The following is a 25,793-nucleotide window of genomic DNA, read 5'->3' as shown; positions in this document are numbered from 1 at the left end:
AGAGGGGCAAACCAACTGCTAGAGATAAATCATTGCCTTCTACAATAAAGAGCTCAACAGTAAATGAACAGAACCCTTGGAAAGCTAGAGAATAATGAAAGAAAAAATCATGAGAGTCCTCCCTTTCCTTCTCCTCTTTTCCTCTTCCTCCTTGTTCCCCATCCTCTTTCTCTTCCCTAAACTTCTTTACTCCTTCTGCATTCCTCTCCCCCTTTTTCCTCCTCCTCCTTCTCCTCCCCTCCCTTGTCCTTTCCTCCTCTAATCTCATCTCTCCTCTCCTCTCCTCCCTTCCCTTCCTCTTTCCTCTTCTCCTCTCTTCTCTACTTCTCCTTCCCTCTCTTCTCTTCTTCCCCCTTCACTTCTCTCCTCTCCTCTCTCCTCCCCTTCCCTTGGGTCTCTGCCTGAAATGACCCCACAAGCATACACTCTCAGGTAACATTACAATTTCACAGCCCTCAGAACAAGCATCAGCTGGACTGCCACATGTTTTGTCTTTGGTGGTGGGGGTTGGGACATTGGGGAGGGGGGTGATTTCCTCCTCCTGGGAACACAGGAAGCCTGCATTGTTGGAACCTAAATGGCCCTTTCCTCCTCAGTTCAACCATCGGAAAATGAGCAAATAGTTGGCTTGCACCTGATTCCACTGATAACGGGAGGCTTGGCTCCCACTGTCCCAGAGCATGGAAAGACACAGCTTCTTTCCCTCATCCTCTTTGCCCATCCTTTCCAAGGCCCTGTCACTTCTGGGAAACAGAGTACCACTAACTTGTCTATGGTTAGCCAAATGGGGAAGGAGGCTGAGAGTGGATACTGCATTATTCTTGCCTTCCAAAAAGCTCAATATTGTAACTGAGTAAAAACACATATGGACACTCTGTGGCTTAACTCCAAGCCAGCCTGGGAGAGGGCCTCACACACTGTCCCTGATGGGTAAAATTCTGGCCTTTCTCAGCATGTGGAGAGATGGAGGTTAGACTAAATGATCCCTCTGTTCCCCTCTAGTTTCAATATTCTGTAAACTCGTACAGAGGCAACTCACCCTATAGACCATGGGAGGAAGGGAAGAGAGGTTGGAGGGGAAGGCTTTGTCATACAAAAGTTCTAAAAATCTCCATGTAAACTGAGCATTGTCTTCCTGCTGACTAAAAAAACAGGCAAAATGACTCAGGATAGCATAATCAAGCATACTTTCTGTGAAATGAATAATTTTAAAAAATGTCTGGCACATATAGGATGCATATATCAAAGTATTTCACACATATGCATGTGGTTATTGTTCAAAAGTTTGGAGATATTATTGATAAAGTATAAAATCACTTGAAGATATTGTTAAATTCAGAGTAGGTTTTCTTTTGTCATTGTACATTTTCTCTAATAATAGATGATATAATAGAGGCAGAGTATGTCCTAAAGTAGAGACGGTTTGGGGGTTAAGATCTGCGTTTAAGTCAGTCCTCCAAGATACTGGCTGTGTAACCCTGGCCAATTCACTTATCTTCTCAAAGCTCTAAGTGGCTTGCTAAGCTGAATAGAAATTAGCAGAAGGAATTTCCTTATCTGGGAATCTTCTTCCTTCCTTATATAAATGAACTCATAGGTCCATCCCCTACCCTGAATAAGACAGTCACACTGTGTAGGTGGAGGAGGACATAATGTTTAAAAATGGTCCTTCATTCATCCTGGACTTGAGTCAGACTTCCAATGATGTGCAGGCTTATTAGGAATGCTCAGCCTCAAACCAGGATTTCCCTACTATTCAGTCAGATAATTCCCTCCTTCAAATAAAAGAAGTGAAGAAAGTCAAACTGGACTGGATGAATGATTTCCTTCCCCCAGCCTCTAACTTATGTGACATCATTCATGTTTGGAAGTGTAAATTCTTGGGTCCTAAAACCACCTAGGACACTTACTAGCTATGTGACCCTAGGCAACCTCTCTGAAACATTTTCCATACCTGTAAAATGGGAGTGGTAGTAAATCAACTTCATGTGAAGATAAAATAAGAAAATAAATGTAAATCATTTTGTAAACTTTAAAGCTAAGAAAAATGTAAAATGCTATTATTTTTACTTTTGATTTCTTCTCCATCTTTGCTACTTTAGGGAACTAGAATGTGACTTCCTAGAGGGAGTACCTAACCCTAGCACCAGACTTGGATTGAAAGAACAGAGGATAAGTCTCTTTCTAAAGCAATTTCCATAGAAAGAAAGCTAAAGCAAGGGGGAAACTGAGGCTCATGTACTCAAAGGGAAGCCTAAGTATCCTTGCTCTTCAACAAGGGCCAGTAGCTGTTAATTAGAAGGGCACTGAATCTGCAGTCAGAAGACAAAAAAAAAAAATCACTCTCCAAGCTGGAAGGATTCTCAGAGATCTAATTCAACCTTCATTTTATAAATGGGGAAACAGAGTTAAGTTATTCATAGACTGAGCTGGGATTCAAGTCTGAAATTATATTAATAAGAGATAGTTTTAAAATAGTGTTTCAAGGTTTACAAAACATTTTATATTTGTTATCTCATTTGATCCACCTCTCACAATAACCCTATAAGAAGGGTACTTATTACAATTGTCATTTTATGGAGAAAGTTTAAGTGACTTAACTAGAGGCACACTGCTAATACCAGTAGTAGTAGTCATAATAGTATAAGTAACAAATGGAAGTTTAAATGGTGCTTCAAGATTCACAAAGGGTTTTACAAACATTAACTCATTTTATCCTCACCTGTGGTGAGTATAGTATTATTACTTTCATTTTATGAATGAGAAAACTGAGGCAGGCAGCAGTTAAGTGACTTGACCATGGCCACACAATTAGGAAGTAAGATTGAATGTGAATTCAGATCTTTCCAGTTCCAGATGAACATTTTATTCAGTGAGCCACCACTTGTCCATGACTCAGAAAACACAGACCAGTCACAGCTCTGTCTCTTATTACCTGAGTGGACCTCTATGCCAGGCTACAAAGAAGATTAAAGTCCATCCTGATCCTGAACTTCAAGCATCCATAAGTCATTTATGCTTATTCTTTCCTCCCTCCTTTCCTCCTTTCCCCTTCCTTTCCTCCTTCCTTCCCTCCTCCCTCCCTTTCTTCTCTACCTCCTTCCCACTTGTCTTTCTTTTCTTACTTCCTCCCTTCTTCCCTTCTTTCCTCCTTCCTCTCTTCCTTCTTACATCTCCTCCCTTTCTTCCCTCTCTCCCTTCTTCCCTCCCTGTTTTTCTTCCTTCTTTCCTTCCTACCTTCCTCTCTCTCTCCCTCCCTTCTTTCGCCCTCCCTCCCTTTCTTCCCTCCCTCACTTCTCCCTACCTGCTTTTCTTCTTTCTTTCCTCCCTTTCTCCCTCCTTTCCTCCTCTCTCTCTCTTCTTTTCTCCCTCCCTCCTTCCTTCTTCCCTTCCTATCTTTCTCCCTCCTTGCCTTCCTTCTCTTCTTTCTCCCTCCTGCCTTCTGGGTGACCCTGGACAAGTTGGAACATCTCTGGACCTCAGTTTCCTTATTTATAAAAATAAGGGAGGGTTTGGACTAAGTGATCTCTATTCCATTCTATATCCCATAATATTTGTAAAACTTACATCCAGGAACAAAGGAGACCATATAAAAATGCTAGCAATAATAACAATAATAATAATAATTATTATTATTATTATTAAGGAGGTGATTAGGTGTATAGTCATATATATAGTACTGAGCCTGGAGTCAGGAAGATTCTAGTTCAACTCCAGCCTCAAACATTTACCAGCTGTGTGTCCCTGGACAAGTCATTTAACTTGGAAAATGAGGATAATAATAGCTCCTCTCTCCCGGGAAGCTCTATATATATACCCTTAAATTAAATGGACAGGGACCTATCTGCCTCCCTGTCACACTCCCAGAGGTACCCAGTCCATGCCTGAGGGCATCTAACCTGGGTGGATTCAGAGACATCTCAGTGACTGCTCTCCCCTCCCCACTCTGGAGGGCTGCACATCTGGGGCTGGTTCACCTTTTGTCCTGTTCCATTTTGTACTCAGTGGTTTCCTTCCTCCTTGTTTCCTTGTTGGTCAGCTCAGATCCGAGTTCCTGGTGCTTAAAGACTTCCAGGGGCTACTCAGTGCTCCTGAAGTCAGTATACACTTGGGTATAGTGCAAGAAATTTGGACTTACAGTTGAAGACCTGAGCTTAAACTAAACTACTGGCTCTTTTCTTATTCAACCTTGCAAAAATAGCTGTCTCTCTCTGGGCCTCAGTTTCCTCAAATGTAAAAGGAGACTAGATTGGACCAGATGATCTCCAAGAATTTCAGATCAAAATCTTAGGATCTCGGAGCAGCTAGGTTGTGCAGTGGATAGAGCACAGGCCCTGGAGTCAGGAGTACCTGAGTTCAAATTCAGACTCAGACACTTAGTAATTACCTAGCTATGTGGTCTCGGGCAAGCCACTTAACCCCATTGCCTTGCAAAAACCTAAAAAAAAAAAAAACTTAGGATCTCCTCCTCTGTTTTCTAGGGATATTGACAGGTGCCAACTCTAGCCCAGACAGATGGGTATCTAAGTATAATAAGATTCTCAGCCTCCCTCAAAAATTATAACTCTCAGCATATGAAAAGTAGTAGCCTTTCTGCACTCCCTCCAGTATAGTTTCAGCTTATTTGGATCCTTTTCCATTTGTAGGTAAAAAACAGATAGTTGTAAATGGTTCTAATTTAGGAGTTTGTATTAGAGATTCAATTTAGTCATTGGTTGGCAAATTGGTGTTTGCATTAAATGTTGAATTTAAAGCAACAAAAAAAATTAAAGAAAAAGAAAACTTTTTTTCACAAAAAGTATGTTACAGAAATGAAGACCATGACTGAATTAAACCTGTCTTTCTCTACCAACCAAATCATTCCAGCACCTCAATTCTTTTCTTTGAAAGATTAAAAGGGGAATGTGCCCAGAAGTGTCCTGGTCATCTTAAATAGTTCTTCTGGGGCAACAAGGTGACACAGTAGATAGCTCACTGACTCTGGAGTCAGGAGGACCTGAATTCAAATCCAACCTCAGACACTTAATAATTACCTAGCTCTGTGATCTTGGGCAAGTCATTTAACCTCATTGCCTTGTAAAAAAATATTATGGCGGGGTAGGGGCAAGACAACATATCTCTACAAGGACATCAACTATGTCTCTGAACACTGGCTGTAAGTGGATTTAAATAGAGGACAAGTGGCCATAACCCCACCTGTCATGGGGTGGGGCACTAGCCCACCTGTCATGATAGGGTATGGTGACACCACACATGATGACCAACCATCTCAAGAGATTCTACTCAAAGAGTTGGTATTATAAAAATGTGTCCAATCTACTTTATATTATACAACTGTGACTAGGTAATTCTTTTCTCCATTCTATGCCTCATTCACTTTTACAGGGCACAGAGAAACATCCTATGGGAGATAGGAATAGAAGAGAGAGAAGCAGGAGACCTGTCTTCACCAGAATTCAGGGTCCTGGCTCCTCATCTGTGGGACTTCTTAACTTTCTAGCCAAGTAACCTTGAAACCTGCCAGTGTCCAGTCTCCTCCTTTATAAAAAAAAAAAAAAAATACCTGCCCTGTGGACTAAATCAAAGGAGAGAATGGGTGTGAAAGCGTTCGGTAAATAATAAAGAGAAACAGAGACATGTATGTAAGAAGACCAAGAAGTGACACATTTGCCATTACTAAAAATAATCCCAACCACTAGAATGGACTTGGATTCCACTCAAAGTAGTACTGTTGGATTGCTCCTTACCAACTGTGTGATTGCTTGTGCCCTAGTTCCTTCAAACTAGTAGAAGGGTTTGAACTAGATGGTATAAATTCTCTTCAAGCTGCAACATTCTGAGCCTGTGGTTGCTTACATGATCCCATGATCTTTGCCCCAGAGCCAAAGACTGAGAGTCCAGCAAATGTTCCAGATCTGGAAAATGACCTCTGCTATCTCTTCCAGCTCAAATATTCTAATCTTTAATTAACAACCTGGGAAGTCTTCACATAGCTCTCTCCTACCCCACCTGAAGAACCACCGTCCCCAAATCCTATCCTTAACCCCTACCTACGTTTTTTTCGGTTGTCTTTCTTTTAAAGTAAAAGCTACATTAAAGGTTCACTATGAGAGTGGCAACATATTGGATTGGGGAAACATTAGGACCTGGAAGCACAAGAAACATGGGTTCAAAAAATAATAATTTCATTTCCAACTTCCCAAGGTCATTGTGAGGGAAAATGTGGTAATTATGAGTTATTAGGGGAAACATATAAAATACCTTGAGTATTAACTGCTGGGGGCAGAGGGCAGGTGGAAAAAGGAGGAGAGTGGGGAGACTGGTCAGATACAAAAAGAATTAATAAGCCCCTGCTTACAATCTACAATCTACAGACTCATATAAATTAGTATATGACAAATATATGAGGAGCACAAAGTATTTGAGGAAACTATATGAGAGTAGGAGCACATCTCTTTGGAGCAGACTTGAACCCCTGTGGTAAACAGACAGTACAGTCAAAGGAACATGTACCTTTGTTCTAGAACATTCTATGAGCCTATTATTGCCTAAGTAATACTGTGATCTCTGGGTCAAAGACACTCTGAACTTCGAGCAAATCCTTCAAGTCTGGAGGTTGTCAGGCTGAATGAACTCTGCTATCTCCTCCAGCTCTAACAAGCTATGAAGTTTTAATCGACAACCTGGGAGGTCTTCACACAGCTCCCTAACCCTAACCCACTGCTCAAGAGTAGTTCACTGCTCAAGAACAACTCTTTCACCCCAGTCTGAACTCCCAACTAAGGTTTTTTTGGTTTGTTTTTGTGGTAATTTTGAATTCTTGCCTCTCTAGGAAAACCTCTACTCTGAAACCCTGCTTTCTTGATTGGTAACTCCCTCCCTGAGACCATTTTTTTTTGTTTTTTGTTAGGCAATGGAGTTAAGCGACTTGCCCAAGACCACACAGCTAGGTAATTATTAAGTGTCTGAGGTCAGACTTGAACTCAGGTACTCCTGACTCCAGGGCCAGTGCTCCATCCACTGCGCCACCTAGTAGCCTCTTGAGACCATAATTTTAAGGAAGGAATCCAAAAATCTTTTACCTTATTCACCCCTGGACTCACTGTGTTTTCCTTTTTCCCCTCACCTAGTATCTTGCTCCTGTTTCTTTCCCCAAGCTCCCTCCCTGTTTTGACTCTCTGCTAAGTGTCCTCCTCCATTAGAATATAATCCCCTTAAGGACAAGCACTATCTTCTTTGCCTTTCTCTGTGCCTACTAAAGAGAAGGTATTCAATAAATCTGTTTACCCATCTATTTATCCATCTGACCAACTAACTTTGCTCCTTTCTACTCAAGTAACTACCTGTGCCTTGGTTTCCCCAGCCTAAAAGAAAGATTCTAACCATATGACCTCTAATGTCCCTTTGATCTACATTCTGTGAACATACTGGTGCCTAAATAATTCTATGATCTCTGCCTCAAAGACAAAGTCTGAGTTTCTGGCAAATCCTCCAGGTCTGGAAGGTGTCAGACTAAACGACCTCTGCTAGCTCTAACATTCTATGAAGCTTTAATTGTCACACAGTTCTCCCATCCTGATGGGCTACTCAAGAGCACCTCTGCCACCCCAACCTGAACCCCAAGCTAAGGTTTTTTTTTTGTTTTTCTTTTGTAGATTAGAGTTTCCTTGGAGCTGACTGCATGGATCTAGTGAAGACAGAATTTGGGTCTCCTTTTCCACCTTCCTTTTAGCATCAGGAGCCCCATACTGAGCAAGACCTTTGAGGGAAGAGTACCATCTCCCTGATGCCACTGCCTTCCCATCCCCTCATTATCCCCACTTCTTCTACAGCTCATCCAAGAGTGTCCAAACCAGCCTGACCACTGGTTTTCTGGTGATTCCCACTTCACACCAGCTATTTACAAGGTGACTCCTGGGGCAGAAGCTGGAGCTTCAGGGACATTCATCCAGGACTTATTTTCTTACTCTACTACCCAAATCCTTTCTTTGCCAGAGGTATTGACTTTAAAGTACTTTCCATCCAGTGCTATACTAAAGTACTTTCCATCCAGAGGTATATTGATAGGAAGTTGATAAGGTAATGGGGGGATGAGAGGGACCAGGGACTAGGGAGGGCAATGAGAGAAGGACAGGAGAGGGACCCAATGGAGAGTGGTAGGGTCTCATGGTCTTATATCTATACAATTTCACACAAAAGTCAAGGGGCAAATAATTCAAGAAAGTGTCAGTCTCTTTTTTACAGTTGTGACATTATCCTTAGGACTTCAATAACCCAAGTCTCCCAACCAAGACTTTTGGAAGGACACCACCACCACGTGGCCACTCTCAGGAACTGAAATTATCCACAAATACAAGTGTTCTCTTCCTTGTATCATGATTGGGACAATGATCTTTTTGTTTGCAATTTAGTTCAACAAAAATGCATTAAGTGCATACTATCTCCGGTGACCCTACTGAATGAGGGAAAACAAAATCAAAAAAAAAAAAAAAACCAGCCCATGACTTCAAGGAGTTTACTATCAAGGTAGACAAATAATACACAAATAAGTAGACTACGAGTTATAATATAGAGAGTGAAAAACATGAGAAGCTCCAGACTTTGTGATTGGAAAATGAGGCTGGTGACTGCACAATTCTCCCTCACTTAAATCCAATTCACTTGCATGTGATGGTTTCACCTCCCTGATGTCATGGTCTTCTTCAAAAGCAAAAAACAAAAAACAATAGTCAGGAAGACCTGAGTTCCAATTCGGCCATGTGTCCCAGGGCTAATCATTTCACCCTGTTTGCCTCAGTTTCCTCATGTGTAAAATGATCTGGAGAAACAAATGGCAAACCACTCCAGTATTTCTTCCAAGAAACCCCCCAAAGGGTCACAAAGAATGGGACGCAACTAAACAACTGGAAAATTTGGATTTAAATCCTGTCCCAGACACTTCATAACCATGTGACTAGAAGTAAATTTATCAATTTTTTCTGAGCCATGGTTTCCTCATTTGTAAAATGGGGGCAATAATAGCCTGTAACCATCATTTTATTGTAAGGTTCAAATGCTGGTAAAGTTCTGTGAAAAACCTTAAAGTTAGGACAAGATCTTATCAAAAAGTAGGTGTTCTGTCAATCTTCTGGATTGACTTTGGCTCTAAAATTCCCATCTCAAATTGTTGAAGTGTTATTCCCTAATTACGATTATTCAGATATATATATATATAGCACTTTAAAATTTATAAAATTTTTAATCTTACGAGTATTTATCACCATTTCACAGATAAGGAAGTAGTTTAGACAGTTTGAAGTATGCCCACAGTTACATAGGTAAATGTCTAGCCCAAGCCTACTGTCCAGTGCTTTTTCTGCTAAAAAAAAAAAAGACAAAAGCAAAGTTGGATTGACCAGTCTTACCCAGGTGTCCTGCCCTTCCAACCCACCCAGATTGTCAATGCATAGTAGACCCAAAACTGGAATGGTGAGCCTACAATTCCGAGTAACATTAGGGGAAGTAGGGAGTGGGGAAAGCGTGACCCTATTCTCTGAAGGAATGACTTCCCTTTGACAGCCCAGAGTCTGTCCAAACCACTCATGGGCCACCAGCCCTTTACAAAGGCTTCTAGCCCACCCTGCCTTGCCCTCCTCCCCCTCTCTTCAATGTCTAGCATTCTACTCACCTTTACAAATGCTCCCTTCTCGAGTGATCACCTGCCGGCAGATTCCACAAGGTTTCACCTTTTTGAAGGTCTTTACTTTGAAATTGTGAGTGGTGGGTGCCTCCAGGTCTTCAGGCTGCAAAAAAAGAAAGGGACAGAGTCTTAAGTCCAGACCAGGGTAGGGGTTACAGCATAGAGAGGAAGGACAGAGGAGACACCTGGGATAAAGGAGCAAGAGGAAAGAATGGTGGAAAGGAGCTCTCATTACCCATTCTCCTACCTGACTGTTCTGGAATCAAACCTATTCTCAGACCCATGGAGCAGAGGGTCACTGAGTAGTGAAGAACACTGAATTTACTTCCTATCGGAGGACCGGGGCTTGAATTCTGGCTTTACAATCTGTATAACCTTGGGTCAATCACTTAACTTTTCTCAACCTCATTTTTCTCACTATAAAAACAGGGGGTAGGACTCTAAAGTCCCTTTAACTTATGACCTGACTGCTCAGTCTTAGAAGGTTTTGAAATAAAAGTAAAACACCTTTTTTATTTTTAAGGTAGTATGGACTTTATTAATTATGATATTTATAAAAACTTTTGCAAAAGTTAAAAAAAAGAATGGCTAAAAACTGAAACTACAACTCATGTTTCTGTAGCACTATGAAACTTACAAAAACATTATGAAATAAATGGCACCATTTAATAATAATAATTAAAATTTATTATCTAGTATATCCAGGCATTGTTCTAAGAGCTTTACAAATTTTATTTCATTTGAACCTCACAGTGACCACTGGAGATAAGTGTTATTATTATCCTCATTTTACAGATGAGGAAACTAAGGCAGACAGAGGTTAAGTGACCTGCCTGGGGCCCAACTTAGGTGCCTGAGACTAGTTTTTCTTTTTTTCTTTTGAACAAAGAAATGGTGAAAGTTCCCACTTGAAGAGGATTCAGCTACCCCATGAGAAGCAAACTGGCTCCATTTATATAGGTTTTATAGGATTTAGAGCCTTGAAGGGAACTCAGAGGTCATAAACCCTTTTATTTTACAAAAGTGAGGTCCAGAAAGTCATCCAATCGGCAGAGCCAGATCTCAAGTCCTAAAAACCTTCAGCTTCTAAATCTAACATTCCATCAGAAGCCCTGATCTAAAAACTCTGGCCTCAATCCTGCAACCCAAAGAAATGGAGATGTCTCCTGGGCTAAGATCCCCAAATTCCACAACTTCCCTTTGGAACATGATAGAACAATAGCCTGGGAGACTTAGTACTGGATTCAAATCTCAGTCTGAGCTGTTAGAAAAGAGGCCTTTAAGTTCCTTTCCCACTCTTAAATCCTGGCTTCCTTTCCTTCATCTCCCGTACTTCCCAGTGGAAAGAATTTTCCATTCCTTGGCTATTCTAGTCATTTCCCAAACATATCAGCAGGGGCCAGCACAGTCTATTATCCCAACACTTGGAATCCAGTTCAGAGATAAATCCTCTCCAAGTCCCATCATCCTTCCATACTGAGATTTTCCCAACCACTTCTTTTTTTTTTCTAAATAGGTTCCACATCCTCTTTAAATTTTCAGGGGCCTCTTTAAGTTTCCAGTTCCTCTCAGTGGGTCATCTCCTGATGACAGGGAATCCCAACATGAGTGGAGGAAGGAAAACTTCTCGTGACTTTTGGGGAAGGGGTGGAGTCCAGCTCAGCCTCAAACCACCCCTGTGTCTCATAAATCTAAAGTGTACTTAGGATTCATCTTCCAAGGCCTCCTGGCTCAGAGCCAGGGTAAAATTGACTGAGTCACAGAGATGGGTGGACATGGGGGGGGGGGGGAGAAGGGAGAAGAGACAGAACCAGAAAAGGAAGAAAAACAGAAAAAGAGAGAGAAGGGCAAAGAGCAGCAAACAGAGAATCATTAATAAAAAATGAGTCAAAGGTAAAGAGAAATAATGGTCAGAGAAAAAGGAAGATATTGGGGACTAGACTAGTAAGAATAACACTTCAGTACTTTCAGTAAATATATAGTCCCTCTATTCAAATAGATCACAATCCATTCAAAAATTAATATCAGATGGTTTACAAGAATTGCAACAAATATAAAAAATAAATACTAAATAAATTTAAAATGAAATTAATTAAATAAAATAAACTTTCAAAAATTAAATGAAAACTTACTTTTAAAGAAATTAAAAATTTAATAATAAATGTTCATTAAGTAATGTTAATAAGAATAATAGCTAGCAGTTTTTTATCTTAGAGAATGAGGAAGGAAAGGAGAGAGAGAATTTAGAACTCAAATTTTGTTAAAAACAAATGTAAACTATTTTTACCTATAATTGGAAAAATATTTAAAAGGAAAATAAAAGCTGGCATTTATGTAATATTTTTAAGATTTGTGAAGGGGTTTACAAATATCTCATTTGATCTCATGACAACTCTGGGAGACAGGTTCTCTTATTATCCCCATTTTAAAGATGAGGAAAAAAATTCCTTCTTCCTCCCTTTAGATAATAATAATATCTAATTAGTGTATTATTTGTAAGGTTTTGAAAGTGGTTTATGTCTATTATCACATTGGATCCTCACAATCCTATGAAGTCAATGCTATTATTATCTTTCTTTTGCAGATGAGGAAACTGAGACTGAGAGAGAATACATAGATGAGGATTGTACATGTCTGGAAGTTTTTGATGGCTTTAAACACCTCTCTTCTCAATTCTAGAGCCCATTGTCACCTAGACCTCTCCAAACTTAAGTAGCTTGCTCTCCAAACAGCAGACATATTGTCCATCTTTATACCTGTAACATTCTAACTTGGTAGAACCTGCAAGTTTCCCCTCTACTCCAATGGTATCACCTTCAAGAGCCCAAGGTTATCATCAGGATACGAAGTACTGGAGCAGTTTAGAGGAATAATATTGATAATATACATGAAGAGCAGCTAGGTGGTGCCATAGTGCATAGCACCAGGTCTGCAGTCAAAACGTTTTTCCTCTTGCTCAGTTCAAATCTGTCTCAGACTCTTATTAGCTCTATAACCCTGGGTAAATCGTTTAAGCCTATTTGCCTCAGTTTTCTCATATGTAAAATGAGTCAAAGAAAGAAATGGCAAACTACTTCAGGATATTTGTCAAGAAAAGCCCAAATTGGGTCACGCAGAGTCCGAAGTGACTGAACCACAAAAACGATACTTGAGATTTAGAGAGTCGATCACTCTATTCACAGCAAGACCAAGTGAGAGTCCCATTTCCAACCTGAATTGACTTTAGGATGTTGGTAAAGGTGTTTCCCAGAGGAGCCTCTAAACCCAGAAGTTCAAGGACAATTGCAGATTTGCATTGATAAAGGAAGTCTCCTTCCTCAAGGATGAATGAAATCTCAGGGCTCTCCAAATATTGATAAAAAAATAACTTTTGATGTCTCTATGACACATTAATGTTTCTCAACACCAGGTATGCATTTTCATATTTAGTCCTCACAACAACTCTGTGAGGTAGGTAACACAAAGTCGAAGCTTCCATTGCTCCTGATTGAGTTAAGCCAACGTTTATCAAGGCTTAGAATGGAAATGAGTGGACTGGTTGGGGGCAGAGGAACTAGGGACCTTCTGAGTTAATTTCTTTATCTGAAGTGACCTCCATGCAAATTCATAAAGTCACCAAATTAATATCCTTTTTAACTTTTGTCTTTTTGTTTGGTCAACATTAGGTTGTTGGGTACTGAATTCTCTGGGCTCTCTGTTCTTCTAACTACCCTTAGGTTCTGTGTCCAAGACTTTGCCCTGCTCCCTTCTCCTTCTATTACTAGAGCTATCACATAAAGTACATGGGGGGGGGTAACCCAAAGTAAACCACAAGCAGCCTAGACCCAAGGACTGGCATGGTATAAAGGGTGTTGGGCAATGGGAGTGAAGAGAGAAAGGAAGATTCTGGAGCTCACTTTTTCAGCTTCTGGAAGACTAAAGAAAGCATGAGCCCTGATTCACTCCAAAAACCCTGGAGTTCCTGTGACTACAGGAGAACACAAGGCTAGGGAGATTTTCTCTAGTCTTTCCCTGATGACTAAGCTAATCTTATAGTTTCCCAGATCAGTCCATTAACACTGAGTGCTAGAGACACACTCCTGGAAAAATGTACACCATAGCCAACAGCCCACATAACCACAAATCCATAAAAAAAAAATGTTAGAACTGGTCTTCGTAGTGACAAAGAAATGGAAATTGAGGGGATACCCATCAATTGGGGAAATGTACATATTGTGGTATAAGAATGTGATGGAATGCCATTGTTCTGTAAAAAATAATGAGTGGGTGGGCTTCAGAAAAGCCTGGAAAGACTTGTATGAACTGATGCTAAGTGAAGTGAGCAGGAAAACATCGTACACATTAATAGCAACACTGTGTGATGATCAACCATGATGGACTTAGCTCCTCTCAGCAGTTCAGTGATCAAAAACAATTCCAAAAGACTCATAATGAAAAATGCCATCCACATCCAGATGTTTTTCCCCTTTAGTTCTGATTCTTCTTTCACAATTTGACTAATATGGAAATGTTAAACATGATTGCATACATATAACTTATATCAGATTGCTTACTCTCATGGGGAGGGGAGAGGAAAAAGAAGGTAGTAGAAAAATTTAGAACTAAAAAGTTTACAAAAAGATGAATTTTGAAAACTATCTTTGCATGCAATTGGAAAAAATAAAATAATATTCAAAAAAATTTTAGAATTGAAGATCTAAAAACAAGGAGTCTTAAACCCATTTGGCAGCCTGGTGAATAAAGTCTATGGACCCTTTCTCAGAACAAAGCTTTTAAATGAATAAAATAAAATATTCAGGAAGACAAAAACCAATTATACCAAAATAATTAACCATATAAAACCTTTGTAACAGATTCATGGATCTCATATTAAAAACTCCTGCTTTATCAGATTTGGGTTGGAAATCTGGTTCAAATACTTACAAGCTGTGTGACACAACAATTACCTTGATTTTCCATACCCTCAGTTTCCTCATAGGTAAAATAGAAGTAATAATCCTTGCACTACCTTGCTCACAGGGTTGTTTGGAGTAAAATGTTTTGTAAATTTTAAAGCATTATAGAAATGGGAGTTATTATTACTAATCTACTCATAGGATGACTAGGCTAGAACTAATGAGAAATAGTCTGGGGATGGGGGGAATGTTCATCATCCTGTCAACCACTAAACAAGGAGGAGAACAGGGACCCAAAATGAATATCAGCCTTTAGGCTGATGCAACTAACTTGTCTATGTCCTCAAACCCTCCACTTAAGAATGTCCTTGGCCAAGAGCAGTGGACATAAATCATTCATATCTAACCCCAAATTTCCAAGGTTCTGAAACTTTCTCAGTCCTTTTCCCATTACTCAATTCCTAAGGCAAAGTTCCAGTATACACGTGGCCTCTTTGAACCTTGAACCTTACAGACTACATCTATTCAGAGCCAAGGGATATAGATGAAAGAGAGAGAGAGAGAGAGAGAGAGAGAGAGAGAGAGAGAGAGAGAGAGAGAGAGAGAGAGAGCAGTTCAGGGAGGAGGGGTTGGTTATGGAAGCAGATAATTCAATTATAAGTCACCATCCATAAGAATTTAGGATCTATAGATTAAAGGATTCTTAGAGTTTACTAAACCAATTTTATCATTATAGATGAAAAAACTGATAATTACATGGTATTTGAAGATTTGCAGCACAAATCACTTAACTTCTGTGGCCTCAGTCTTTTCTTTAAAATTAAGAAGTTGGCAGAGATTCTACTATTAGGTACAGAAGCCAACAGGAAAAAGAATAGAGGTCCCACATGTAGGAGAATATTTGTGGAAATATTTTTTATAATAACAAAGAACCAGAAACCAAGTAAATGCCCACCAAATGGGTAATAGATAAGTAAATTGTGATATATGGAAGTAATGGAATACTGTGATCATAAAGGATATAGAAAAGTAAAGGAAGACTTATATAAACTGATGCAAAGAAAAGTCAGTCATACCAGGAAAACTATGGAAGTAAAAACTGTGATCATTTAAATGAAAGAGCAACAACAATAACTTTGAAAGCTTTCTGATTATAATGACTAAGTTTCACCCTGAAGATAAAATGAGAAAGGTGCATCCCTCCCTCCTTTGCAACTACAGAGGATGTGGGATGTGGAGTCATGCAGATACTGCAGTCTTCATTAATGTATTGGTCAGTTTTACTGAATTGCCTTTTTTATTTTTCATTATTTATTACTGGGATACATCTCTGGTTAGGTGAGAGGAAAGAGATGTATTTGATAAAGAAGGTGATGTAAACTGAAATTATTTTAAATTTTAAATGGAGAAGTTGAACTCTAACTCTTTGACCCATACTTTCATTTGGTTCCTGTGAGACAGTCAATAAACATTTTTAGATACCTCACTCTATGCCAAATGCTAGTGTTACAGAAAAAAAGTAAAATACAGTCCCTGCTCTTAAGAAGTTCATAATTTAACAACAGAGGCAACATACAAATTACTACATACAAACAAGCTACAGATAGGATAAATTGGAAATAATTGACACAAGGGACTTTGAATGCAGCTTGAAGGAAGCAAATGTTATTGTTTCCATTTTACAAATATGGAAACTGAGGGATAGGGAGATTAAATGACTTACCCAAACTATCATGAGAGGTTTCCTAGCTCTTAGGAAGGACCTCTCTTCTCCTTTCTTCCTCCCTGTCTCTCCCAGCCAAACCTGCCCGCCAGATGTTTGTTCCCAGTAGTGAAGGCAGTGGTTATGTGGTTGAGGGTGGAACTACGTTGGGAGCCTTGGAAACAGTCCGTTGCTATGAAAGGATGAGAGTCTGTTCTTCCACATACCATCCCAATCCCATAAGGAGACATAGTAGGGGGTGATGGATGGGAAAGAATGTCCTTCAATCCCCAAGTCCCCTGCTGGCTCTTCAGCCTGTCTAGTCATTTTTTCCCCCTCAGCTTCCTGTGGCTAAATACATACTGCTAAAGCCAACCTGTGTTAACTTCAGACAGAACAGTCCTGAGATCAAGGGGTTCCCAGGAGGATGCCTCAAGAAATCAAGTTCCTCCAATGTCTTACCATAAGACAGGGTGGTCTCCCTTTCTTCCCAGACATTTTCATCAAGTTCCAGGAAAGGGGAGAGACCAATTTGCCTCCATTGCCCTCCAATAACAATTTACTTTTTAAAGGAATTTATCCAAGTGCATTGCTCACAAATACTCTGAGGGAAGCACTATCTTGGATACTATCCTCATTTCACAGAAGTAAAGTCTGTTTTTTCAGAGGGGTAAAGTAATCTGCCCAGGGTCACACAACTGGTATCAATGATGAGTCAGGTTCCAGTCCTAGGGGTTCTTATTCCAAATCCTATGTCTTGGAGATTTTAAGGTGAAAAAATTTAAAAATTGAAGCAGCATTATAGATCACCTAGACCAACTCCTTTATTTTTCAGGTAGGGAAACTGAGACCCAGGCAGAGAAAGTGATCTTGCCTAATATCACTCTATCTTAAAGGCTGGATATTCACTAGGTAGGGATATCTAAGAGGGAACTTTTATACAGGTAAAGATCAGATCAAGATGGTTAACCAGTTAACAGAACTTGCTTCCTCATTTTTTTATTTCCCCATTGCCTTGGCTTTTTCATTTCCCCTGAGTTTGGTCACTTAACTGGCTTATTTTTGTTGGGTTTTTTTTTAGGTTTTTGCAAGGCAATGGGGTTAAGTGGCTTGCCCAAGGCCACACAGCTAGGTAATTATTAAGTGTCTGAGTTTGGATTTGAACTCAGGTTCTCCTGACTCCAGGGCCAGTGCTCTACCCACTGCTCCACCTAGCCACCCCCTGGTTTATTTTAAGAGTAAAACCAATTTCCTTCTCTAGGCCTCAGTTTTCCTCACATGTAAAATAAATGGTCCAGACCAGGTGACTTCTTGGGTTCCCCATTTCCCTCGGCTGTGCCATTTTACAATAGGATATAGTCCATCCATCCCCTTGTCTTCTTTCTCAAGGCTACAGAAGAGGCGGGGGAGAAGGGGAGAGGAAAAAGGAGTATTATTTCTTTCTAGGGATTAAAATAATTGGAAACATTTGGATTATAAATTTTAAATGGTAATAATAATAATAGTTGGCCTACAAATAATTTTGCATACTTTATCTCATTTGGCACTGAACATAATGGAGCATGAAACGCTTAAGATAAGGGGTATGCCGGCCTTTTCTCCCCTTAAAGAAGAAAAAAATAGATTTCCAAGAACCATGCAACAGGAAGGTTTTGATGTAAAACCATCTGCTGGATCAAATCAGTACAGTTCCTGTAGCCGGAGGACAAGGTTGAAGGGGTGGGAAATCTTAAAGGCAAGCACATTTCACATTCCTGCCTCTAGGGGGACTGCAGTTTTCGAAAGGAAAAGGGGAACTTCAGCCCAAAAGACTCATTCAAAACACACAAAAAATAGAGACAATTAGAAAGAGCTACATGTGCTGCAAAGTATCCAGTTGGTTATAGGGTTATTTCTTGTTTCTCCAGGGGGTGAGGGGGTGGGGAGAATGGAGGTAGAAGACTTTCCCCCCTTTTTTCCCCCCTTTCAACTTCTTATCCTAACAAGAGGCTTCCTGCGTCTGTTTCGCATCAAGGACAAGAATTTTTTTTTTTTGCTTTAATGTTAAGGATTTCTTCTGTTATCATAGTCTTACCATTTCTCCTAGGGCAGCAAGATCTCGGAGATGCATGATGCCTTAAAGCTCAGATCTCTGCTTTGTAATGAAAGCTTCAAACATTTCCTGGTAAATTCAATTAGCAAATTTTTAACTATTGCCTGATGTATTTTCAGATTTGATACTAAAATCCGTGCTTTTATTAGCAAATTTAGTTATACCTAATTCTGTGTTTTGTCTAAGCTGCCAAAGCACTTCTGGATCTAATGCAAATAGAAATCTTGCAGTTATTCCAATTTTCCCACATTTTCCATAATCACCACCCCTTAGATGCCCACACACATATGCATACTGCTAACACACATACACACTTTCTCTGTTCATTATTGTTCCCTTAGTTAATACCCTCAAATTTGCTGGACCAGACCATTGAACAGAATAGAAGTTCCCTAGAGGTGGCCGTTGCTTCTCATTTTATCTTTGGCACACCATAGGTGCTTAATAATTTATTTTTTAGTTTTTGTAAAGCAATGGGGGTGGGGATCATGTGTCTTGCCCAAGGTCATGAAACTAGGTAATTATTAAGTGTCTGATATCAGATTTGGACTCAGGTCCTCCAGGCTTCAGGTCCAGTGCTCTATTCACTGTCCCACCTAGCTGCCCCCGATTAATGATTGATTGACTGATTGATTGATTGATTGACTCTCTAGTACCTAGCTCAAACATTTATTAAAACTAATGTGTTTGATGCCTGCATGTTAGGCATTGTATATTATGGCCAATTAGGCTGGACCATAGAATGAATGAAAGACAAGAAAAGTAGTAAAATATAATAAGCCTGGTTAAGGCAGGTTGGAGCCAGCTGGTAAAGGACTTTAAATGCCCAAGAGAGGCACTTGTATTAGATCCCACAAGTAATAGGGAACCAGTAGAGTTTATTGAGCAGTGAAATGACATAGTCAGATCTTTTCTTCAAGAGTATCACTTTGACAGCTGTGTTTAAGAAATGTTTATTGGATTGAATGAAAACAGGAAGGGGAGAGGTAGTGAGAGAAAATACACTGATTCATTAGAGGAAACTGAGACTAAAATGAAATGATATGTTGGCCTCCTAAGAGTCATCAGAACATGCTGTGAGATCGGGCAAAGCTGCAACAATATAGTTTAAACAGACATTCAAGAAAGAAGTGTGCTATGCTGCAAGTAGGGGGTTGGTTCTCATAACCCCATTACAAGCCACCAGAAAAGAAGAATGGAGCTAAACTGATCTCAGACAGACCCTACAGTAATTATTCCTCTAGGTGAGCCTTGATTTGTTCCTAAACTGGGGAAGAGAATTGATATCTTTAAGTCATCAATTGTGGACTTTCTCTATGATCCCATTCATCTTACTTGTATTAAAGCTTATCCATTGAAGAAACGACTTGTTGCTACACACACACACACACACACACACACACACACACACACACACACAGACAAAACATCAGGAATGCTAAGAAAGGCAAGGAGATGAGAGGTCACTGGCCAGAGTAAGACAAGAGCTGTGAAAAGGCATTGATGGAGCCAGGCTGAGATGGGCATCTCAATGGAAAATGAGGAGAGGAGTCATTTTGGGAAGTGAGCAGGAGTAAGGCCCGGGAACTCACTCTAGGGGGACCTTGAGAACAAAGAGAAAGTGGCTAAAGGAGAAGAAAAGAAAAGGGATTGAGAGATGCTAAGGAGAGGGTTCAGAAACCCAAGATTAAAGGGGAAAAAAATTGTGGTCCATTCAAAGATGCTGGTCTGAGTAGTCAGTGACAGACTCCAGGAATCCCACCTTCTATGGCATTGCTTACACTTCTCCATCAACTTCATCACTGACTTTTAAATCCTATCTTGAGACCCTCTCAGTTAATTGTTAGTCTCAGTTTTACAGGGCTCTAGGATGGGGCACTGGAATAAGACCCTAAGCAACTTCGGACAGTGGGTTTAGATTGGATCATCCCACCTCATTTTATTATCAAGTTTACCGAGGTTTAAAGAATGAAATGACTCATTTCAAGTCACACAAGTAGTGATTCCAATCAGTGTATGAGTCCAGTTCTCCTGATAGCAAATCCAGAGAAACATATTATGCTAAACTCAGAGACTGTGAGTCCACCTCTCCTCTTTGACTACTGACTTTTCTACCTCCAAACTCAACTGAGCTGAAGTCTAGAATGAAGGAGGAGGGAAGGAAGACGCTGTACAGTACCCTCAATCTGGTCCTCAGTTGTACACTTAAGGGAGAGAAGGAAGAGAAGGGGGGAAACAAGCATTAATTAAGCTCCTACTAAATAATATTATATAATATTATGTAATAATATTATACTAATAATAATACTATATAATAATAATAGTCAAATGACATAATAATTGTAAAGTACAGTATACTGTACTTTACAATTATTATGTCATTTGATTTTGCATCCACTTAGAGCAGAACACTGTAGGGGGGTAAAGAGGGAAGATACACGTTTTAAATTACATATAAGCCATGCCCTCCTGAAGTTTACATTCTAATGGGGACTGAGACACCTACCCAGATTAAGCAGCCTAGAAGAGTCTATAGAGGTTCAGACTTTCAGTCCAGCAGACCTATGTCATGCACATATATAATGGCTGAGTGACCCTGGACAAGTTGCTGAAACTCCCTAAAACCATGTATTTCAGAGCAGTTACCAATCTGTCTCCATAGAACAGGGACTATTAATCTGGAGTTCATTGACCCCCAATACATCAATAGATGAATTTCAGGAAGTCCATAAACTCAGAATCTGTAAAATATAAAATTTTGATAATTGCATTCAATACAACCACTTTCCTTTGTCACCTATGCATTATAGTTTTAAAGACATTCTTCTGAGAATGGGGTCATAAGCTTCACCTGACTGACTAAGGGGTCCCAGGTATAAAATAGAAACCTCCTAAACCTAAGAAATTAAATGAAATTAAATGCCCATCTCTCTCTCTCTCTCTCTCTCTCTCTCTCTCTCTCTCTCTCTCTCTGTCTCACTCTCTCTGTCTCGCTCTCTCTCTGTCTCTCTCTCTGTCTTTCTCTGTTTCTCTCTCTCTCTCTGTTTCTCTCTCTGTCTCTCTCTCTCTGTCTCTCTGTTTCTCTCTCTCTGTCTCTGAAAGAAATAGCCATTCCAAGCTTAGGAAACTAAGGCAAAAGCAGAGAGATGAGAAAGAATAGAATGCACGTGGGGAATGGTAGATTGCCTCGAGCAGAGAGCACATGAAAGAGATAGCATCTTGCTATCTTTCTTGCTTAATGTTTGTCCTTCATTTTCGAAGAAGACCACAACATCAGGGAGGTGAAGCCATGACAAGCACAGGAATTGGATTTGAGTGAGGAGGTGCAGTGCTAAGTCATCAGCCTCACTTTCTCCACCAGAGTCATCTGGGTCCAGGGTCCAGATATGAATCAGAACCACTGGAGATGGTCCTGGACATAAGGCAATCGGGGTTAAGTAACTTGTCCAAGGTCACAAAGCTAGTAAGTGGCAAGTGTCTGAGGTTGAATTAGAACTCCCATCCTCCTGAATCCAAGGCCAGTGCTCTATACACTGTGCCACCAGACTATTTTAATGCCAGGAAGAAGAGTTTAAACTTTATTGTATGCACAGATTTTGAGCAGAGGAGTGAGATATGACCAGAAAAAAATAAATTATTTGGAAAGTAGTCTGAGGGATGAATTGGAGGAAAGACACAGTAGAATTTGGAAATACTGTGTAGAAAGAATTTCAGCATTCAAAATCTTACAAAAAATGAATGTTGTAAACTAACTTTACATGTAATTGGAAAAAAATAAAATACTATTAAGAAAAAAGAAAGAGGAGCAGCTAGGTGGCATAGTGGATAAAGAACCAGCCCTGGAGTCAGGAGTACCTGGGTTCAAATCCGGTCTCAGGCACTAAAATAATTACCTAGCTGTGTGGCCCTGGGCAAGCCACTTAACCCCATTTGCCTTGCAAAAACCAGAGAGAGAGAGAGAGAGAGAGAGAGAGAGAGAGAGAGAGAGAGAGAGAGAGAGAGAGAGAATCCAGCTTTGAATTCAGAAGACCTGGTTTCAAATCTCACCTTTGACATTTACAATTTATGAGATCCTGCACAAGTTACTCCATCTGTAAAATGCAGGGGCTGCAATCAACTCTCAGGAAAAAGCCTAAACTTTGTCTGGTCTCATAGGACATGGAGTCAAATCTTGACTCATTCATTACCTCTGTGACCTTAGTCAAGTAACTTCAATTCACACTCAGTTTCTCCTCTTTAAAATGAAGAGATTGAATGAAGGGCTAATCTCTAAAGTGTAAAATAAAGTATTTAGTTGTAATATATCTACCCTAGTCCAAGGGAGTCTAACAGGAGTCAAAAAGGGAGAATTCTCTCCCCCTAGACTGATTGGATTTTCCAGGACTCTTTACTGGATTAACAAGTGATTTTAAAAGCCCTGCATCTAAGTGACATAGTTGATAAAGAGCTAAGACCTCCAGTGAGAAAGACAAATTCAGATTTGATCTCAGACCCTTACTAACTGTGCAACCTCGGGAGAATCACTTACTCTCTCAATCTTAGTTTCCTCTTCTGTAACAGAGGGATAAGGGTTGTCATGAAGATAAAAGGTTAAATTTATGTAAGATGTAAGATGGCTGTTACTAAAAGTCTTAAATGCAATATAATTTCAAATCCATCATATTTTATTTGAGGGAAAAAAGATCAGAAGTTAGGAAACATGACTAATATGAGAAAGAGCAAGGAATATCATATGTATGTGTGTACATATATATATAATGCTGTATATACCATATGTATGTAAATATTTATGTATATGTAAAGATAAATTGTTGGCCATAAATTTTTAATATTTTGCTAACTTTTACAATGTAATAGCTTTTCTTTGTCAAATCTTTTAAAGTATTATATCAATTGTTATTGTTATTATTCCTTCATAAGGTGCCATGTTGAGTATATTGCCAGATGAGGAAACTGGTTCTGATGAAGTTTCTTAAATTTCTTTGTAACAAGAGACTGCCACTGGACATAGGAGTTGGAGAAGAAAGAACTAAAGAACTAACTAGAAATGACTGCTATAAAAACAAAAAAGCATAAGATGTGTTTAAAAATAAAATAAAATGAGGAGGCTAAGCTAGATGATCTCTTAAGTATTACTTCCAGATCTGACCTCAACTTCAGAATCTGTGATCCTCAAGGAAGCTGTATTGTAGTAAATGGTCTAGAGAATGAATAAGGAAAGAGGTCCTACACTACAGCGGTAACAGAATGTGTTGGGTAGGAGAGATGGTGTCACCAAGGCTTGGTAAATATAAGAGAGAGGTAAAGAAGACCAAAGGCCAAAAGATGGCCCTAACAGTGGGAATATGGGAGACTAGATGGTGCCACAAACAATAAACATGCATTTATTAGGCACCTACTGGATGCCAGGTGCTGACAAAATAAAATAGTTCTTGCCCTGGAGGAACTTTTACATCATATCAGAGCAAAACAGTGAAGTCAGAGAGGACCAGGTTTAGGAGGGAAAGACTTGGATATGCTCAGTTTGGAAAAGATTGATTTTTGAGGAAGGAGATGTAACATTCAAATGGAAATGCAAATGACAAAATCTGAAGAAGAGATATGGAGATTCTGGGGCCAGGGGTCCAAATGGATCAACACCAGGATCACAATGTTAAAGGTGTCATCTCTCAACTAAGAGTCACCTCTATCTAGGCCCAGAGGAGGTACCATCCTGGCTAAGGACAACAGTGAAAGATAATATGGATTAGAGTGGAAAGGGATTCCCCGCCTCCAAAAAAAAACAAAAACACAGTTTTCTTACTCCTACTCCTTGACAGTGGAGGAATAGAGGACAGGAGATCCATCACTATGTAATATTATACATGATGTCAGAGTTTTTTCAACTTACTGATCAGTTTTGCTAGTTTTTAACTCTTATTTTTTAATTATTTTTCATGCAATTGACTTCCTGGAAGGGACTTGGGGGAGGAATATAGGTGAAAATTTAGGCAATATAAAATCAAAAGATAGCAATAAGAAAAAAAACTTTTGAAAAAGATTTTATTTTTAAGGAAATTCATGTTTCTTTAGGGGCTATTGATGCATCTGATAAAAGAAATAAATAAAAAAAAACAAATAATAAGCCTCTTCCTGAAGGAGAGAGATGCTAAAGATCAGGCCTGAAGAGCTGTGGGTTTCTGGGATAGGACTAGAGGGGGCTGGACACACTCCTGACCCAGAGAGGAAAAGAAATCTCAAACTTTGAGCTCTTGATTTGGAACAGGATGGGCCATAAAGGACTGGTCAGACCCTCCCAGGGTTATTTCAAACATCCCCTTGCCAGAATGGGATCCTCCAGTTGTCCCTACACATTGAGAGGTAGGGAGCAGGTGAAGAGGGTGAGAGGCTCTCTCCTATTCTTTCAAAGACTTTCAAGGAAAGAGAGTGCACAGGAAGTCTAACCTCCATCCCTCCTATTACAGAAGTGCCAACCCCTTTTCCTCATGTTTCAGCTTTGGTGGAGATGAAAACCAGCTGCTCACCAGCCTCTGTGTAGCAGTACCCCAGAGATTTGAAGCCCGTTAATCAGTTCTCATCCCCCTGCCTCCCACTCCACCTCTTCAACCTCCCCCATCCTAATCCTTTCCTCCCCAGCCCTACAAAATGCATTGATTCCATCCCTGCCAATACCTTTCCTATGGGTTAAAAACACTTAGAATCACAACCTCTCGTCCCCCTGCCCCATTACCATTTTACCAAACTTGTGGCTTTAAGTTATATTTTTCTCCACTATCCCAACTGCAAAACAAGTTGATCTTCCCCCTGGATCAAACAGAAGGGAATTTCTAGTCTTTAAATCACTCCCCTAGCCCCCATCCCTGTAAACAAGGTGGGATATCCTGACCCTACCAGCAGAGGTATCTGAACATCTGGACACCAGAACTCTGAAACTGCTATCTCTTTTTCAGACTCTGAAGTTAACCCCTGCCTAAGGTTATTCCCCAATAGCTCTCTCACCTCCCTGACCTTCCCTCAATTCTGATCTTCTCTCAGCCAACTCGTGGAGAGAAGGGGGTGGGGATGTGTCTGGCAACCCCTCTGTAGGGGTCTCCCTGCAGTCTGGCCATACTGCTAGGAATCTTTCTTTCCCTCTGCCCTCCCCTACTGCCTCCACTCATTTCCCCATTCCATCCCTACCACAGTTCCTGAAGCAAGACTTGCCCAACTCTATTTTGTAGTCCCAGAAAACTCTGCCCAAGAATGAAGGAAATTACCTGGACCATATGGGCAGCAGACCCATTCCCAGTTCCCTTCCACATATTCTAATTGAAGGAAAGGAGAGAAAAAAGAAAGGGAAGAAAGAAGGAAAGGGGGGGGAAGAGGAAAAAAGAGAAAGAAGAGAGAGGAAGGAAAGGGAAGGAAAGAGAGAGGGAAAAGAGAAAG

General features: G+C 40.0%; 1 protein-coding gene across 10 annotated transcripts in view; it reads right to left on the bottom strand.

The window, feature by feature from the left end:
* The window catches only part of TNS1 (tensin 1), a 324,376-nt gene that overhangs the window by 243,351 nt on the left and 55,232 nt on the right, over window positions 1-25,793 (bottom strand). For all 10 annotated transcript variants that reach the window (XM_074191391.1, XM_074191392.1, XM_074191394.1 and 7 more), the window contains exon 2: window positions 9,668-9,782. Coding sequence is in view for 3 of the 10 variants with exons in the window: in XM_074191393.1 (XP_074047494.1) it covers window positions 9,668-9,782 (115 nt within the window). In the remaining 7 variants the exon portion in view is untranslated. The remainder of the gene's footprint in view (window positions 1-9,667; window positions 9,783-25,793) is intronic.

This window comes from Macrotis lagotis, chromosome 6 (assembly GCF_037893015.1).
Source record: "Macrotis lagotis isolate mMagLag1 chromosome 6, bilby.v1.9.chrom.fasta, whole genome shotgun sequence".
NCBI classification, from domain to species: domain Eukaryota; kingdom Metazoa; phylum Chordata; class Mammalia; order Peramelemorphia; family Peramelidae; genus Macrotis; species Macrotis lagotis.
This window is presented reverse-complemented; position numbering and strand designations above follow the sequence as displayed.